The following is an 18,885-nucleotide window of genomic DNA, read 5'->3' as shown; positions in this document are numbered from 1 at the left end:
CTTTGCTTGCTAATGTGCAATACATTAAATGTCTGTTCCTTGGATCTAGCAGCAAAATGACCTTTTCAGGGCTCATCTTTTTTTTTCTCATTTTTGATTTGTTCAAGGGAAATTACAGACGACTGGTATTTGGTTTCCAGAAGGGATACATAAAAACTTGACCTTTTGGAACTGTTATTTTTTGGGATGTGTACACTGTATTTTAAGTATGTCTTAGCTGTTGTTTGCTGGACTATGCCTAGTTTAAATAACCCTTCATTTTGTTCGGTATTAAGCTGGAACAAGGAGTATAACTCCTCTCGTTTTTTTCCCATGTCAGACCTTTGCCCACACCTGAGAACACTTTTTCTTCTGGCAATTTTAAAAGAAAGTGGCATGGAATAGGCCCTGATGTCTTAGGAAGTTTCAGTAGAGTCTGCTTTGCAGTGAAAATAGCATGTCATACTATGTCCCTTGTAATGTCTCATTGCCTACCTGAAGGCACTCTTGCCTCAGGGCACTTTCCACTTAAAGTGGGAAATGAGGCACAGGGAAATCAAGCAACCAGGATTATTTAGGAAGTTCGTAACAGAGAGAAGAAATGAATCCAGATTGTCAGACTACTGTCAGAAATATGATTATTTCTTCTGCTTGGTTTCCCAAGCTGGCTTTTGTCAATCTCTCACAATTGCCCTATCTCCTGCAACCATGGAACAGTGAGCTTCTTTCAAACTAAAACCCAACAACTGCTTTAAGGACTGTGATATGCCTTTCCAGGAAAAGCAGCTGATTTGAGGAAATCATCCATCATCAGATAGGTTATTCAACATGTAAATGAGAAATAGCTTTCCTTTCCAGCTATGTAAATAGCTAATTTAATTTAGAGAGATTTGTAACACCAAGAGTTATAATGAGAGGAGTTACAAAGAAGGCAATCTTTGCCTTGTGTAAATTGAAGCAAATAATCAGAGCTTCATTGAAATGTCACTATAATTGAATTTGAGAATGAGAATTTAAGATTTTTTTTAAGATCATTAAATTGTGCTTCTATCTGAAAAGGCTGTGGTCCACACAGATCTGTGCAGTCATTTAAACCCATTTAAATTACCTCTGTTGATTAGATATGGCAATAAAAAAACCTCAAGGAATGAATCATTGACTTGCAGAATCATTTTGGTTGGAAAAAAACCTTTAACACAATTGAGTCCAGCCATTACCTACCTCTACCAAGTCTGGTGCTAAACCAGGTCCCTCAGCACCACATCTCTGTGTCTCCTAAACTGCTTCAGGGATGGGGATTCAACCACCTCCCCGAGAAGTCTATTCCAGTCTTTGACAAACCTCTCAGGCAAGAAATTTCTTCCAATATCCAATCAAGCCTACCCTGGTGAAACTTGAGGCCATTTTCTCTTGTCCTATCATTCCTTTTCCTCTTGACCAACCCCTACCTCCTTTCAGGTAGTTGTAGAGAGCGAGAAGGTCTTCCCTCAGCCTCCTTTTCTCCAGACCAAACAATGCCAGTTCTGTCAGCTGCTCAGGCTCCTCGTAATGCTTGTTCCCCTGACCCTTCACCAGCCTTGTTGCCCTTCTCTGGACCCACTGCAGCAACTCAATGCCTTTCTTGTAGTGAGGAGCCCAAAACTGAACACAGAACCCAAAGTATGACCTCACCAGTGCTGAGTCCAGGGGGAAATCACATCTGTGGTCCTGCTTGTCACGTCTTTCCTAACACAGGCCAGGATACTGTCAGCCTTCTAGGCCACCTGGGCATGCTGCTGGCTCATGTTCAGATGGCTGCTGATCAACAGACTCTCTGTTTTTGCAGGGCTGTCCATTTACATATATATATATATATATTAAACTCTTGGAGTTTGTCAAATGCAATGTGAACTGAAATTAGTCAATGCAGCGCTCTGTGAGGTTTTGACATTTTTTCCTCATTGCTAACACTTTTCCTATAAAAGGTAGATTTAATGTCTAGCCTTTTTAACTCTTTTGTTGTAGCATTTGGTCTCATTCACATCAGCAAACAGCACAGAAACAGGAATTGTAACTGCAAACAAGTCAGAGGTGGGTGATGGAAGGCAGAAGAGGAATTTCAGGTTAGACATTTGGAAAGTCTTTGTCACCAGGGGGGTAATGCAGCACTGGACTGGACAGCAGCTGTCAGAGAGATTATAGAATTCACATTCTTAGTGGTTGTGTATACCCACCCTGACAAAGTCATGGATGTCGTGGTGCAGTGTGGGTAGAGATCTGATCTAGGAAAAGAAAAAGAAAATCTAAGATAGGAGATGGAAGAAAACCTAGGAAACCTAGGCAGTTGTCACTCCTGTTAAAATGGCAGCCACCCTTTCAACTGCCATATCCTTCCTTAATTCCTGAGAACTGTACTGGGACTGCCTGCCTCTAAATAGCCAAAATGAAGGTTTTCCCCCACCCCCTTTTTTTTTTTTTTTAAAGATTGGGCTGTTGGTCAGAAGTCTTTCTAACATGTCTACAAGTGTTTGTCACCTCTTATCCCCACACTAGCTACCAAGCTGCCCCATGAACATGGGAGTGCATGCCTGCCTGTGCATGTGTTACAGCACACTCTAAGGTGTACCTTATGGCAGTGGGTAGCCCAACTAGCCCATAAAGGTGCCAGACAGCAACAGAACAATCTCTGAAAGGATTTTTCTTTTCGTCCTATTAGGGCACTAAAACAGTCTCATCTTTTTCAGCTACCCTAATCTATCAGTCCCTCAAGAATGTGTGTTACTGTATAACAAAGAGAAAGGACACCTGCCCTAGTTCCTAACATCTCCTGTACTTTATTAAGTCTTTCTTTTTTTCAGTTAGGGCTTTTCTAGGACACTGGAAGGTGAAGAGAAGAGCATAGAAAAAGCACTGCTAGTCAGAAAAGCACTATCCTGTTCCACATGAGGCTAAGTCTTTAAACAACAGGAAAAAAAAACTGTCTTAGAAATAGGAAAAAGAAGCAAAATGGTAACACTTCCTAAATTACAGAATATTTGAAAGATGTCAGCCTGGGATTGCTGAAATGCATTCTGTTAATGTTAAATCGTTGCTATATGTATTTTACATTGAGTGCTTTATTGCACATGGATACAATATGGGAGTTGAAATATTTTGAAAGTAAATTTAAACATTATTGACCAAAAGGAAAAAAAAAAAAAAAAGGTCTGCTTAAATAAGAATTTTGCAACAAATGCATTTTCTTATAGAAGTTTATATAAGATGCAAAGGAACATTTTAATTCACTCCAGTTGCATTGATCAGAGAAGTATCCCCCATGAGAATATTTCTGATTAGTAGTAAAATTGAATTGGATTCCCAGGCAAATGCTTTCCTCTGATATACTTCTAGATGGGGAATCAGGTTCTATTTCAAAGGTATTTATTTGTCTAGAACACTAAAACTCAAAATTCACATTATCTATGGGCAAAGATGTCTACATGTTCTTGGAGAATCTGATGAAATCTATATTTCCATAATGAGGGACTAATTATGCCAAAATGCTTGGGGTTTTTAAGAAATCAGTTGGGTTTTGAGTGAGAAACTGAAATAATTTACAGTATGTTAACATCATACTCTTCTTCAGTGATGCCAAGTATAATTCTGTATTGTACAAGAAAAACCATTTAATAAAATGAAAAAATACTTTGATATTGCTGCAAAATAAAAGGTGTGCCTAAAAAAATTAAGCTTCTCAATCCTCTTGTACTTAATGAGATTTAAAAGTCACTTAGCTACTAAGATAAATACTCAGTGAAATTCTTGGTCCTATGCTGTGAAAGGAATACTTTGAATTTCACATAGTTTTAAGCAAGTACTTAGACATGTGCTTAGTTTTGATTATTATAAGCTAAAAGCTTGATAAAATATTCACATATTACATGTTAATAATGTCAATTTTTATTTTGTCTCCTAGTTAATATCCACAATTAGTGAAGAAGTATGGTGTGGGTGTTTTGTTGATATAATTTCTAGATGCAATCACTTTTTTTTTTCTTCATATATATATATGTATATATGTGTATTTATGAGTATGATAGTAACACCAGCATTTTTTTTTTTTACTTTCCACCATGCCATGTTTATTCTAACTCAGCTATGGTGCAATGCGTGGGGGTTTTGGTTGGTTGGTTTTAATCTCTTTGGCTACTGAGGAAAAGGTAAGGAAGAGTTCTCACTCTTCCTGTAACACCCCTGGTCAGAGAGTTTCCCTGTTTCTTTGCCTATACACGAATCACAGGAATTTCCCTATGCCCTTATGTGCTACATGAATACTGTGTCACACCTGAATGCCACCTACCATGTGAGAATCTAGCTCACAAGATTTTCTATAACTGGAACTTTGCCTTTGCCCCAGTCTTGATGGGACAGTTGCAGAATTGTCCAAGAATTAACTTTTTCCAGCTACAACACTGATTTTAAACTACATGGTATCTGCCTGCATCTCTCCTCATTGCATTTATTTTTCCTCTGCTGTGCCTTACAGGGAGCTTTAAAATGCTGAAGAGAAAGAAGCAGTTTTGAATAGAGCACTTTTCTTTGATGTGCAAGTGCTTAGCTTGCCAAACTCGGCAGCACTTCATGGGCAGCCAAACATTTTAAAGTTTTCAGTTGTGTTTGCAGAGCTAATTAATAATCTTTGCACCACTCTTCTCAAAGTATCAAAATTACAATGACTACCTTGTAAATGAAAAGCTTTTACTGACTATATGTCTAGAAGCAGAGATGGAAAAAAAAAAACCTGCTAACCTTAAAAACCAAAGAGGATATCAAATATACATTCCTTTATAGTCTGTGTCAAGTAAATATTTTAAATAATTGTTTGTACATTTGGAGCATAGGCTATTCTGCTAATTTAAGTACTTTCCCCAAGCAATTCTGTTTGTTTAAAACAGTGTTTCATTTCCCATTAAAAAGTAAGCATTTGCCAATAGCTCTGTCGACTTTACAATACTGTAATGAGTTCCATATGGCAGAACTGCTCTAATAACATTGTTTTCTTTCTTTTTTTTAATCCTTTTTTGTTATTTTAGGATGAAAATTAGCTAGATATAATAATTTTAGCATGTAGTGACTCAGTATTTTATGTTTTAAAGTTTTGTGGTCTTTGTCAGGTTGCTGGTAAGACTGGAGGGTCATAGTGGTTCTTTCTGGCTGTAACATGTGTGAATATATTCTATTGGTGCAAGTAAGTGCTAAGTAAATAAGCATATAGAGACCACCAGTTCCATTTTTAAATGAAGGTATAACAATGTAGTTTTTGTCCATCTAGATTGATACTAGCCTTGCATTTATTCTATATGTAAACCATGCCATTTCATCCTCACATACATCAGATTGGAGAAGAGGAGGTGAGGGGTGTTACAGTGTGACCTCATTTAATGTTCATAAAGATGGGAAGGGTGAGTGTCAGGAGGATGGAGCCAGGCTCTTCCCAGTAATGACTGGTGACAGGATAATGGGCAGTGGGCACTAGCTGGAGCAGAGAAGGTTCCACATGAACATAAGGAAAAGCTTTTTCACTGTGAGGGTGACAGAGCACAGGGTGCCCAGAGAGACTGTGAAGTCTCCTTATCTGGAGACATTCAAAACCCTCCTGGACATGTTCCTCTGTGACCTACTCCAGGTGATCCTTCCCTGGCAGGGGAGTTGGACTCAATGATCTTTTGAGGTCCCTTCCAACCCCTAATGTTCTGTGATTCTGTAGTTATTCTCTTGGTATGATATACTGGAAGCCTGTTTGCACAGGTGAGTACTGTCAAATACACTACATGTTTATGAAAAAGGAGACTGAAGGATGTCCTGGGCATGCATTAGAAGGCTACTGGTTTGATTTTAACATGATGATACTTATTCAGACAATCTGAAAGTGCAAGTCAGGGAAAAATACACATAGGAAGTATTGCAAAATGAGCTTGCTTCTTTTTAACAAACCTTAAATCAATAGTGTTTATTAGTAAGCTGCCAGCAAATATTTGCTTGCATACCTTTTATTATTTCAAAGGCTTTTATGAACAGTACATCACAGTGCTAGTGTCATTTGCATTCAAATACCAGTTTCTAGTGTTTTAAGCTTTCTAGAGAGATAATGAGAAAAATGCTAAGAAAATTAAACTTAGAGCTTTCCTAATAAAACATTTTTTGCAAGCATTTTGTCTCTTCAAGATGCTGTGATGTCCTGTTCAGTTGAAGGAGCACACAACTTTAATTGCACAACTCAGTCACTTTAAATATTTAATAATGCTTTTATTAGTTGCACTGAACCAGTGAAGCAAGATCTGTAATATCTAGTGGCAGTCATCATTTTTATTCATCATGGATTAATAAGCATTATAATTATAGATTGAGGAAGAAATATGACTTAGCTTTGTTGTTTTGCCTGGGACTTCTGTGCACACTGGTGTGATTGGGAGGGATTATCTGAGCTCTGTGAGCATAGCTGGTCATATTTAAGTACACTGATACAGGCTTCCCAATCCTGACATGTTCATATACAAGCAACTTAAGAAAAGATACTGCATGTAATTATGGGTCCTGATACTGTTAATTTCAGCTGACTTAGTAGTGAAGTGTTAAAATTTGAAGGCTAAATGGACTTGTTCTTGGCAGGTTTTCTAATGCATGCCTTATCAATGGAATTAGACTTCAAGTATTTTTACCAACTGTTTTTCGTATTTACTTACAACCTGCACAAAAAGTAAAGTTATATAGAGTGAACAGTCAGTTAGAAAAGATTTTGTTTGAAGGTTTCATCAGAATTCAGGCTGAATGACCATTTGTAGACAACATAAGCTCTCTGGGCTCCATTCTCAAGTAAATATAGATGATGAAAATTTGCTATGATTTTCTCCCTTTAATATTACAAATATGATGCCTTGCATGCTCTTTACATTCTTGTGTTTCAGTGGGAGGGATAGTAGGGCAGACTTAATACCTGGTGCATTTTTCAGTGTTTTGTTAAAACATCATTTTTTCCCCATCAGCAACTTATGCGGGAGCGACAGCAGATGGCCAGCCGCCCCTTTGCTTCTGTCGATGTAGCACTGGAAGTAGGAGCTGAGCAAACAGACTTTCTACGAGGGCCATTAGAGGTAGGAACAGTGGTGCTGACAAGGGACCATTGTGATTTGCATATTTATATTGCTAGTCTCATCTGCATCTGCTTCTGAAACCAAGCAGCATCTGATTACCTGCAGCTGACAAGTCTTAGCTATGTATGGTATGCCATTTTCAAGGTGTAGGGTTTTAATAGGTTGACATGAGCTGTAACAAAAGCCACTGGAGAATCTATTAGCCTGGGCTGGAGTGACAGCCAGCTCATCTGGTAGTCCTCTCGTGATGGATGTGAGCTGAAGGAATGCAAGACACAGGCATTAAGGAGTGAGCAAACCTCATGCTCAGTCCTTTGAGTACATACTGCCCCCAGTTAACATCTATCTTAATTAACAGAGATTACAGCAAAGAAACAAACAAACAAATAAATAAAGCAGCTGTGAGTTGAATTTCAGTGTTGTGTTTTGCTTGTACAGATTTAAAGAATAGAGAGTATACTGAGTGGTTTTGTTTGTGCATAATGGCTACATTACTGCATTCTTTTATTGCAATTGCAGTACATTGGAAAAGAAATAATAATATGCAAAGCAATGTGATATTGGAATAGTGTAATAATGCATGAAATGGATTCTGGAAGTTTCACCTGAAAATAGAGGGAGAATTACAATATCTGGATAATAATGAGTATCTAATCCATATTGGGCTTTTTGGTAGATCACAATTCTCTATTCCTTTTATTTACAATACTATGTTTACTGTTATTACTTTATCTTATTTATAATGGGACCTGGGAAGGAGGTGTGATGGCTCTGAAATCTTTCAAGATTGTACTTTTCATTGCTGCCAATTCCTCTTAAGCTCAAAGCTTCTGTTATTTTTCTCAATAGCCTCTTTCAATGGAAGATTAAATACACTCTATCAAATCTCTAAGGTTCACGGAGAAGTGAGCAATGCGAAAAACAGATTCATAGCAGAAAGAAAAAGAATCAGCTCTTGAGTACCTATCAAATTGAGGTGCTCTGTCCTTCTACTCTATAGGAAGCAATCACAATTGTTCTTGCTGACATAATTTAAATACTTGGAATAGATAGCACATAAAAATGCTGTATCTCTTTGAAGAAGCTTTGCTATTTTCTGACCAAATACTAAGACCCCCACATTCTTCACCAATATCTCCATTCTTCTGTCTCCTCTTTTCTTGGAACAGAATACCTCTCCAGCTCCCCAGGCTGAGAACACACTGAACAGTAGTTAAAAGTTAACTTTTTTTTTTTTTTTTAATATGATTTGTTTCTACACTGTTACATGGGAACATTTTCTCTCCTGTCTTTGTGGAAGGAGATGAGTGGGAACTGAGGCATCCAAACCCATTCTATACCTACTGGTTGTTTAAATAAAATGTAGAAGTAAACATCACAAGTTAATTGCCCCATTTTCTTCTCTCATATCTTTTTCTTTAGCACTAAAAGAGGTAGATGCTAAAATATCTTCATTATATATTACAGTTTCCATTAGCTTTTTCTTCCTAGCCTAGCATTTTCTGGTAATTGTTTTGTATCCAGAATGTTTCTTTCTAATTAATACATAGTTATACACAGACTGAAGTCCATTCAAAGTTTCCTTGGAATTACAATATACTAATCTAGATCAAAACAAAACATTTGACTGAAGAGTAAATCAATGTCTTTCAGGGTATTGATTGCCCTTTGATGCATATTGTGTAAAAACTATAGTAAGATTCTATTCCAAGTCTATCTTCAGTTGTAGATAGAACTACAACTAGAAGTTGTAGTTGCCATTCTGGTCTTCTATCTCAACTCTCTTTTGGACTGGAGGGAATTTGGATCACACAAGTATTTCTAGGATGCAATGCTTAAACAATAGGATAGGATGGAGTAGCTATAACTTCATTTTATTGTGTCAAGTTATAATCATTGAACTGTTTTAGTAATGCTGTGATATCTGATGCCATTTGGGATCTTTTGAAGTTAGAGATCTTTTGGTAAAAGTGAGCAACATGCAGTAACTTTCTTCAGAGCTTCCCACTGGCTTCACACTTCCATGGATATACCACAAGTTCCAGTTTTAATGTATCCCCTCACCTCATACATTTCTTTACATTGTAGTAACTCAGGCACTCCATTGACACTGTATTGATCCATGGGTCCTTTCTCCATGGGAATTGTAATATGCCATTTGATTAGCTTTTTCTATTATTATTTGCAGTTATTTGTAAATACTCAGAGCAACTGTAGTTTTAGTTTGTGGTAGTAAGGCATTCTTTACCCAGAGTTTGGAAAGCATATCTAAACACAAGAGTATGGATACTGTACTTAAAATGATTGCCTAGTTTAGATACTTACAAGACATCTTATAATATTTGGGTCTATTTTCAGTTAGCAGCAATTTGCAACAGATTAAAATAATGTCCTGAAAACATTACAGAGGAGTTGTATCTCTGTTATTTTGGGCTCTTTCTGCTTTGGAGTCTTTCCCAGCCAGTCTAACTTTATTAATGTTTTGTCAACAAAGTGACAAAATGTTGGGATTAAATCCTTCAAAAAAACTTTAATCTGCATCATATTCCTTCTGTGTCCTGCTCTCTGAGTAGTTTACAAGCCCTGGCAACAGCCTTTGCATTTGCCAATTTAAACCATATTACTCATCAATATTTACCTCTTCAGGCTGCCCTTCTGTGTAACTGATTCACCCCATGACATTAACAAGTCTCATCCTGTCATCCTTCTGTCATGTTGGCCTTATACCAACTATTAAATATCTTACCATCATCTTAAAATTAACACAGATGAAATCAAATCTATTTTTTTTCCCTGCCCTCCTTCCCTCTGGGTATCATATCATCCACTATCTTCTAACAGTAGTATCCTAATTCTAGATCTATGAAGCAATACCTACTCCTGATGTGGCATGATGTTCATGATACTACCCTGTGCACAATTATCCCATGCCAGCCCTAATCTGAATCTGCATCTACTGCCATCACACTTACAATTTCCCTACTGAGGAGTGATGAAATCTGCATGAGAGAAGGTGAGACTGAAGTTGAGGCCATACCTCAGCCCTTCTCCCTCTTAGAAAGAGCAAGGGCAGCCTGAAGTTACTCTGATGGAGGAGAGGAAGGGAAGGCTTAGAAGGCAGTGAACCTCTGAATCCCAAGAGGAGAACAGTCAAGGGGAGCTACAGCAAAGTTCCAGTGTCCCAGGGGCAGGTAACAGAAAGAATTCCTGGGGTGCCCCTGTTAGCAGTTTCACATAGCACAGGCTGTTAAGGAGCAGAGTGAGAAAACACCAGAAACACAATGTCCAGAGATGTTGAGAACATTGTGATCTTTTGTGATATTTTCAACATCAGAATCATAAAAATCTAAAATATCATCATAGATCAATAGATACAGTGTTTCATGACATTCACTGGCCTCAGTGCTAAAACATTTTTTATTCATTTAATTTCTTTTTTCCTAAGCCATTTCTTGACCTGTTTGCTTTCCCCTGCTTAGTATAACCCAAAAGCAAATAATTTAGGCTATCTTAATATTCTAAGCCTCATTTAGGCAACACTCTTTTTTTCCCCAAAACATAAATAACTTTTGAAGAGTGACTTCCACTGCGCTGCTTAGAGTCATTTTATTTAATCTGTCAAGTGAAAAGTAATGAAAATGGTTTTTTTTTCTATCCTGCTTTGTCTAATCTAACTTCTGGGTATTTTTCATTTCATTCAGAGCCTGTGATTATTTTTTATTATTTTTTTTTTTTTACAAACAGGGACAAATTCTTTCTTTAGGCCTTTGTGATAAGTAGGGCACTACTGCATGGTCATGCTAAGTCTCTGGACAGCAGCCTCTCTTGTGCTGCATCTACTGGAGCAGAGAGATGTGGGGATTTTTTTTTTTTTTTTTTTTTTTGCAAATTGTTGTTCTTTAATAATTATTCCTGCAGAAAAAAAAGACATGCAGTAAATCTTTCAATCATTTTTCTATCAAGTAACTGCATTTCCTGTAGAATTGTCACAGATGTTAGATTATTCTCTCCTTCTGACAAGGTAAGACGATCTTAAGAATTTTGATTTTCAAATAAAATCTAGCTGTGTTTCTCTAGCAAGCAGTAAGTAATATTCGTGGTACATTAAATAAATTTTGTGTTTCAGGCATTTCTGATAAGTGTGAAGCAAAGATTGGCCATTATTTCTCATTTATTTGAGTAAAAAATTGGAAGGTCTGCACGGACACCAGTAGCTATCATTATACCAAAGATGGCTATTGGAATTCAGAGTGACTTATTAAAGCACATGAAAATCCTGTACTAGAGATTTGTGAGGTTCTGATAATTGAAGTTCATACTGAAAGCTGTGTTACAAGTTTCTTCTGCTAATAAGATGCTAGGACTTTGAAACTTACTTTATAAATAAATCCCTTTATGTTACGTTCATTTTCTTGTTTAATTAGAATAATTCTGTGAGTAATTTTTAAAACTGCAACCTAAGCATGCTTCCTTATTTTGTACAAAATGGCAATAGTTGTATGCTTCATCAGCATTACACCTGCATAATTTTGATGACATAATGTCTAATATCACTGAACAGACTCTATCCAACTCTTTGTTACAGGTCGATTGCCACTAGATATCCTCAATTGCTAATTTTAGTCTCAGTATCAGAGGATAACTTCATTCCCCTTGTAAGAAAGGAACAATTTATTTCAGGTGATGATGAAACTGTCCCTACAATGGTCATCTTGTTTTCAGTGACTGTAAAGGCAAGACGTTTTTGGCAGCTGCAGCTATCAGATATTATTATATTTGCACTTCTTGCTTACTTTGAAGTCATGCTATATAATTTAGTAAGTTGCAAGCTTATTGGGAATTGAGCTCTGGGAACTTCAAAGAATATATCAAATTAGTTATTATAAATGTTGTTTGCAGTATGATCAAATCTGATTATTCTAAATTGTTAAAGTGAGGTATCTAGACATTATCCCACACTATCTTGTTTGTAAAGCCAACACTGTCCTGGATGGGGAAGGACAGTTTTAGTGGCTAATCCATGTTGCTCTTTGCCATGCTTAGTGTTGGGGAAGGTGTAATGGAATATGTTTGATACAGCCTGTGAGGCCAGCATCGATCACACAGATCAACCTTGTTCACATAAGACAATTTGCAGCTTGTTCTAAATGATTCTGTGACTGCAAAATCTGTAGCTGGACTTAAGGAAGCAAAAACATAGTTTAGAGATACCTTCTCCATTTCTTCTTTTCTATGCCATTCAGAAATGAAGGTTGTATTATGGTTGTTGTTGTTTTTATTACTTGCCCCTTAGAAGACTTTGAATGTACATGTAAGGCATTTGTGGGTTTAGCACACTCATTCCTGAGTTTAATTGTAATTTTCCTGACAAGCACTTTTTATTTCCTAGCAAAGTTGTGTGTGTGTTTGTTTTTAACCACATGCTAATTCCAAGTTTGGATTATCCATATTGTCCATATATTAAGTCTGTAAAACAAGCTCTGCTTGGCGTTGGAAAGGTCTTTGCTAAGTAATGTGTCTGGTCTGGGGCACTGCTCAAGGAGGGCCAGAGGAGAGACAATAAAGATGAGAACAATGTGAGCAATCAGGGACTTAAAAAATATAACTACAAAGAAAAGTCAAGGAAATTGGAGCAAGCTATTGAAGGGAGTAAAAATAATAACCTTGAAATATGCAAAAGGTTAGTAGCAATCAGGAAGACAACAATCTTTTCTTGGCATGCACTGTAGGCAGCAAAGGTGTAATAGACTTAAATTGTAGTAGAGGAGGTTTAGGCTAGATATCAGGAAAAGGCTTCTCATAATAAAGCTGAATCACTGGAAGCAATTGCCTGGGGAGATGATGGAATTTCTTTTATTGGAAGCTTTTTAGAATAGGTTGAACAAACATTTCTCGGACATCACGTACCTATAGCTGCATTAGCTTCTCTCCCTTCAACTTTTTCTTTATTATTGTCATGATTCCTCTTTAGCTCTTCCTTCTGCACAGTCTCTGAAAATTTTCTGTTCTGTTGCTTGACCACCTTCAGTATCTTTATTGCACTATTAGTTTTGTTGTTACTGAATATTTCTGACCCTTCACTTCTCCTGTTATCTTCATTGATTTACATCCTCAGTTTTCTTGCAAGATGAGAGACTATTAGGTCATCTCTGACCCCTAGTCTCTCCATGACTGTAGGTCTGCCTAACATGATCTCCAATCCATTCTGAAATAGCTTCAGTGTTCTCCTTGAAGTCTGTATTCATGATGTAATTTTTTGTCTTAATTAGTGCATTACCATTTTTATAACCTTTCAAAATCCATGCATCTGGGCCTACTAGATCTCAGAGAAATGCAGTAAGAGGATACATCTGACAGTGAGAGGAGGAGTCTGCATTGGATCACATTTTCTGTTTTTCTGTATTACTTAAAGATCATGCTAAATTTGCTGTCTCCTGCCTGAAGAACTCCATTATCTTGTGCTACACTTTGACCTTGATGGCTTACTGCATTCTCCTCTGCCTACTCCCTCGGTCCTGTATGTCTGGAAAACTTATTGAGTTGCTTTATTTCAAATCCTGTCTTCAAATATTTTTCTTTTATTCCTTTTAGCAAATGACTGATTCACCTTGGGTATCCTTTTGTGATACTGTGTGTGAGAGATGTTCTATCATGTGCAAAATTCACATTTGATAGTTCTTCCATCAGAGAAAAACATTTACCTGAAAGCAGCATTGTTTGGTTTGCAATAACTCCTTCCTCACATAATGAATTGGTTTTCATAAAATAATTCCTCGTTCAGTGGTTGTATAAAACAGTGTAGCTCTGCCCAATTAAGTGTAAGGTTTTTGTTGCTTCTCTTTAAAGTTATATCTAGCAAAGTGTGAATATTCTGAGCATGTGACTCAAATGCCTAATCTAGTTGCTCATGCATACTGGTCACAGCTATGATGTTATGTGTGTGTTGTGTATGCTAACTCTGTTCAATGTAAAGCATAGAGCTACTCAATTCCTTGCACAGAATCAACTTAATAATATTTTAAGATTTCTGTGTAATAGTTTTCTCCTTTGGCATATGGGAAATCTAAAAATAATCTGAGAAATGATGCCTGGAATAAGCCACTTTTTTTTCATATAGACCAATTTTTGTGTGTGTGTTTTTATTACTAAAATATATACAAACAACTCAAAACCTGAAGAGCATTGGAACAGGCTGCCCAGAGAGATTGTGGAGTCTCCTTCTCTAGAGATCTTCAAAACCCACCTGGACACATTCCTGTGTGACCTGCCTTAAGAGGTCCTGCTTTGCAGGAGGGTTGGACTTGAGGATCTCTAGAGGTCCCTTCCAACCCCTACCATTCTGTGAATCTATGATGTTTTGAGAGAATCCTTAACTTAAAGAAAGTTGTTTGGGTTTGTTGTGGTGTTTTTTTTTTTTTTTTTGGGGGGTGGGGGTTGTTGGTGTGGTGTTGTTGTTTTGGGGTTGTTTTTTTTTTAATCTAGATTAGTTCTACAATATGTCATGTCTCTGAAGTTACAGAAACCACATTTTTAATCCCAACAATGTCTTGTCTGCTTGCTTATTTCTGGTGAGTCAGTTTGGCCTTATGGGCAAATAGGCATTGTAAGAGTGCCTTAAACATGATGTATAGGATGTTTGTCTACATGCAGGTTGGTGTTTGTTGTAGTATTTCATACTAACAAGAGAGTAAAGCCTCTACCTGTTAGCTTCTGAGCTATAGGATCTGTGAATTCACAATTAGTTCTGAAAAACAGATTTTGTTCAGGTTTTTTTGGATAAAAATGTGTCTTTTCACTTGACAAAATTTATTTGGCACATGTACTGCTTAATCAGATGACTACAAAAATTGTTTGGATAGAAATATATCATTTGTGTTGAACAAAATTGCCAACAAATTTCATGCTCAATTGGAACAATTAGCAGGAATTTTGGCTGACTAGCTAAGTGTAGGTGTTGCAGCAGTATTGGCATGCTGTGAAAAGAAATTGTTAAATTAGGCATCGTTGCAGAATGAAAGTATCAAAATAAATATTCTGATTGTTTTCAAGCAGAAGTGTTCAGATGTGTCTGTAAATGAACAGTGACACTCTACATGTCCTATGTTCATTAAAATTAATAAATACAAATTTTCAACATCTTGTTTCATAAAGTAGATAGATTGGTACAAAATTGAGTGAATGCAAAACAACAGCAAAGTATATACTTCTAGGATTATCTTTGGATAAGGCCTGCTTACAGGAATCTTGCCTTTGGACAGCAAATCCATGTCAATGAGATTTTTCCAGAGTAGTTTAAACTGAACATTCCAAAGCATTGAAAAAAAATTATGTTATCAGGATAACTAAAAAGCACAAAGATTGATCACAGAATCACAGAATTAACCAGCTTGGAAAAGACCTTCAAGATCATCTAGTCCAACCTATCACACAACACCATCTAATCAGCTAAACCATGGCACTAAGTGCCTCATCCAGTCTATTCTTAAACAATTCCAGGGATGGTGACTCCACTACCTCCCTGGGCAGTCCATCCCAATGGCCAATCTCTCTTTCTGGGAAGAATTTCTTCCTAATATCCAGCCTAAACCTGCCCTGGCACAGCTTGAGACTGTGTCCTCTCCTTCTGCCACTGGTTGCCTGGGAGAAGAGACCAACCCCCACTTGGCTACAGCCTCCCTTCAGGTAGTTGTAGACAGCAATAAGGTCTCTCCTGAGCCTCCTCTTCTCCAGGCTAAACACCCCCAGCTCCCCCAGGTGCTCCTCATAGGGCTTTGTGCTCCAGACCCCTTACCAGCTTTGTTGCCCTTCTCTGGACACATTCAAGGTGTTTGATTTTGTTTTGTGCCTTTCTGTACACCTGACTTGCCCATGCCATTCTCTGACAGTTATATATATTTTATTAACATTTCATTTGGTTTAGTTCAAGTTTTTTCTCATCTATTGAAGCATGACATTTCTCTCTAGAAAAGGAAAGGAGAAGATATAGGTACAGAGACTGTAGCCTTTCATCATCTATTTCCCACGTTTCCAGGTAGAACTGGCTGTTGTATAATGTTTGATATTTGGCAACTTGTGGTCCTTAGTTTTGTTTTGGAGACTTTACGTGCATGCCATTTCATAGCTCTGTACTTGAGTTTCAGTCCTTCCTGCCCACAATGCATACAGAAACTGCAGAAGGCAGGAGACAAAACTGCAGTACTTTTGCTTTACTTTACAGAGCTTGACAAATTGCATCTATTGTTAAGCAGTCTAGGAAGTTATTCCAGATATCACTGAAGTTTTATTCATCTGTAACTTCCATCAAACTAAATTCCAGTCCAAAGTGAATACGATTCACTGTGTAGAGAGCAATGCACCTGCTCTGGAGAGCAGATGAGTAAACATCACCTAAACTTCAGATTCATCCAGTTTCTTACTTTCTGAGAATACACAACCAAGCAGGCACTTGGTGGTTTATCAGCTAAGCTGTGCCTGAATCCACTGAAAATCCTGAAATGTTATGTCCAGGCAGGATTGTGACTAAACTAGTTTTGAAGCTGGCAACCTGTTCTACAGTAGTAACTACATTACTGTACGTATACACATATGTATACATATGTGTGTGTGTGTGTGTGTATATATAATTATATTTTTATATGTAACTGTGAATATAGCATTTGTCCATGAGGTAATAAAGCACTGAGCCTCAGGAGGGCTGTACCTACACAGTCCAAGCAGCCTATGGGAGTTTTTTAGACCTACAAGAGCAGATTAGTTAGGTGGCCAAAGGAGAATAAAGGGAAACTGACTGCTCAAGCACCAAATGCATCCCTTGAGCAGGGACGTCTTTAAGGAGATGAAGTTGCTCAAAGCCCCATCCAATCTGACCTTGAATGTTTTTGGGGACTGGGCATCTACCACTTCTCTGGGCAACTTGTTCCAGTGTTTCACCACCCTCATTGTAAAAAAATTCTTCCTTGTAACTAGTCTGAATCTACCCTTCTTTAATTTACTACTATTTTGACTGTTCTGTCACAGACCCCTGTATCCTCATCTTTCTTAAAAGCCCCATTTAAGTTTTGATAGGCCACAATAAGACCTCCTTGGAGCCTTCTCTGGGCTGAACAACTCTCTCAGCCTATCTTCATAGGACGGTGTTCCTGTCCTCTGATGATTTTTGTGGCCCTCCTCTGGACCTTGTCCAACACATCTTTCATGTGCTGAGGAAGAGGAGGAGTCCTGTTTTTCCCTTTGCATATTGTGAGAGGCAGTTTCCACTTTTACACTGATTGTTTAGAGGAGTGTGGTGGTAGTTACAGGCAGACTAGATCAATCATTTGGTGTGAGGAACACAAAATGTCAAAGAGACTGGGAGGAGGCTGGGTATGTAAATTGACAGGGCATGGATTCCATTGACTGGCTTTAGCAAAGCAGAGGTAGAAACATTGCATAAGGTGTTAGTTTCAGCAATAATCTCCAGAATTATTTTTTATTAGAGAAAATACCATAATATTGGAATTTTAAGAATGAATGGGCTCAGTGTGGATTTAGGACCTAATGGTATGAATCTTAAATGGTCCTGAAGGAGCCTTCTGCTTGTACAATTCCTTTTGAAAACCAAAAGATTGTGAATGCTATGCTGCAGTAAAGTAGAAGCTGGAGTAAAAACAGAAGTTAGGAAGGCAGTTAGGCCACAGAGAAATTGAGAAGATCTCTAAGTTTGTATCAGGGCTGTATCTGCAAGAGGAACTCCTTTAAAAATTAAGCAGTATTTGTGATATGTGATCACTTTCAGTTATAAATTCAGTGTGCTTTACAAACCTATTAGAGCTTTCTTGCAAATCTATTAAGGCTCCCTATAACAAAGATTGTAAAATATTATTGTTCATTAGCGTGAAGCAGTAAAGTTTTCAACAGACATGCTCGAAATAAAATTTTCCTTATTTCACCTTTGGTATATATTGTTATGGGAATTTTATTAAAAGTAGAATTTCGTCTTTTCAACTGCTATTCTTTATGCTATATCCTTGGCAAAATGACCTTTTTCTTATCTTTATTATCCAGCTTTCAGTGAGAAACTAGGAAGTTTAAAGAGACACTTTTGTTAGCTTCTTGTCTTCACCGTTATAGACTTGAAAAAAGATGTATAAATATTGAGCCAACTGGAGTGAGTAAATAAAGTGATTCTGTTCTTACCAACAACTTAATAGCTATTAAAAGAAAAACTGCTAGGCTTTTGAAAAAGTAGACAAGCAATTTATTTAATGTTGAGAACATTTTCAAATTGTAGGCATCAGAAGGAATCAAATGTACCCTTCTGGACACACTGAAATATCAGCTCATGAGCACAAAAGCAGAGCATTATCCAGTGGCACGAACATGATTTGCGTTTCGCAGCACAAAGCACGCAAGTGCAGGACACGCTTTGAGATCACCACTAAATATGCCAACAGGCACTGACATGACTTTGGCAATGAGATCCAGTGAGATCATTTTCTTCTGGGCATATGGATGCCATAAAGGGCACATTTATTATTTATTTATTTATGGAGGAGATTTGAAAATCATATTAATAGAAAGAAAATATATTACCGTTTTGTTTTAAACAGAGCCAGCCAAACATCATAAATTGGATCTGCATTAAAATCTCAAAAACCTGCTCTTGTGTACTCCTCTGTACCTTCAGGGCTTAATCATGAAAATTGAGTTAAATTCTCCCATCACCAGGTCCAAAATCCAGCACAATGTATGTCTTTTAGAGCACCATTAAATCTGGACTTGTGAAATTTTATACTTACTCTGGTGGGGTTATTGTGGG

At 37.4% G+C, this 18,885-nt stretch overlaps 1 protein-coding gene across 1 annotated transcript in view; it reads left to right on the top strand.

Moving 5' to 3' along the window:
- The window catches only part of ATRNL1 (attractin like 1), a 538,433-nt gene that overhangs the window by 397,602 nt on the left and 121,946 nt on the right, over positions 1–18,885 (top strand). Inside the window, exon 27 of the mRNA XM_054382173.1 lies at positions 6,981–7,088. Within this exon, the coding sequence (XP_054238148.1) occupies positions 6,981–7,088 (108 nt within the window). The remainder of the gene's footprint in view (positions 1–6,980; positions 7,089–18,885) is intronic.

This window comes from Indicator indicator, chromosome 7 (assembly GCF_027791375.1).
Source record: "Indicator indicator isolate 239-I01 chromosome 7, UM_Iind_1.1, whole genome shotgun sequence".
NCBI classification, from domain to species: Eukaryota; Metazoa; Chordata; class Aves; order Piciformes; family Indicatoridae; genus Indicator; species Indicator indicator.
Note: the sequence above shows the minus strand (reverse complement) of the source record. Positions and strands in the feature narration are given on the sequence as shown.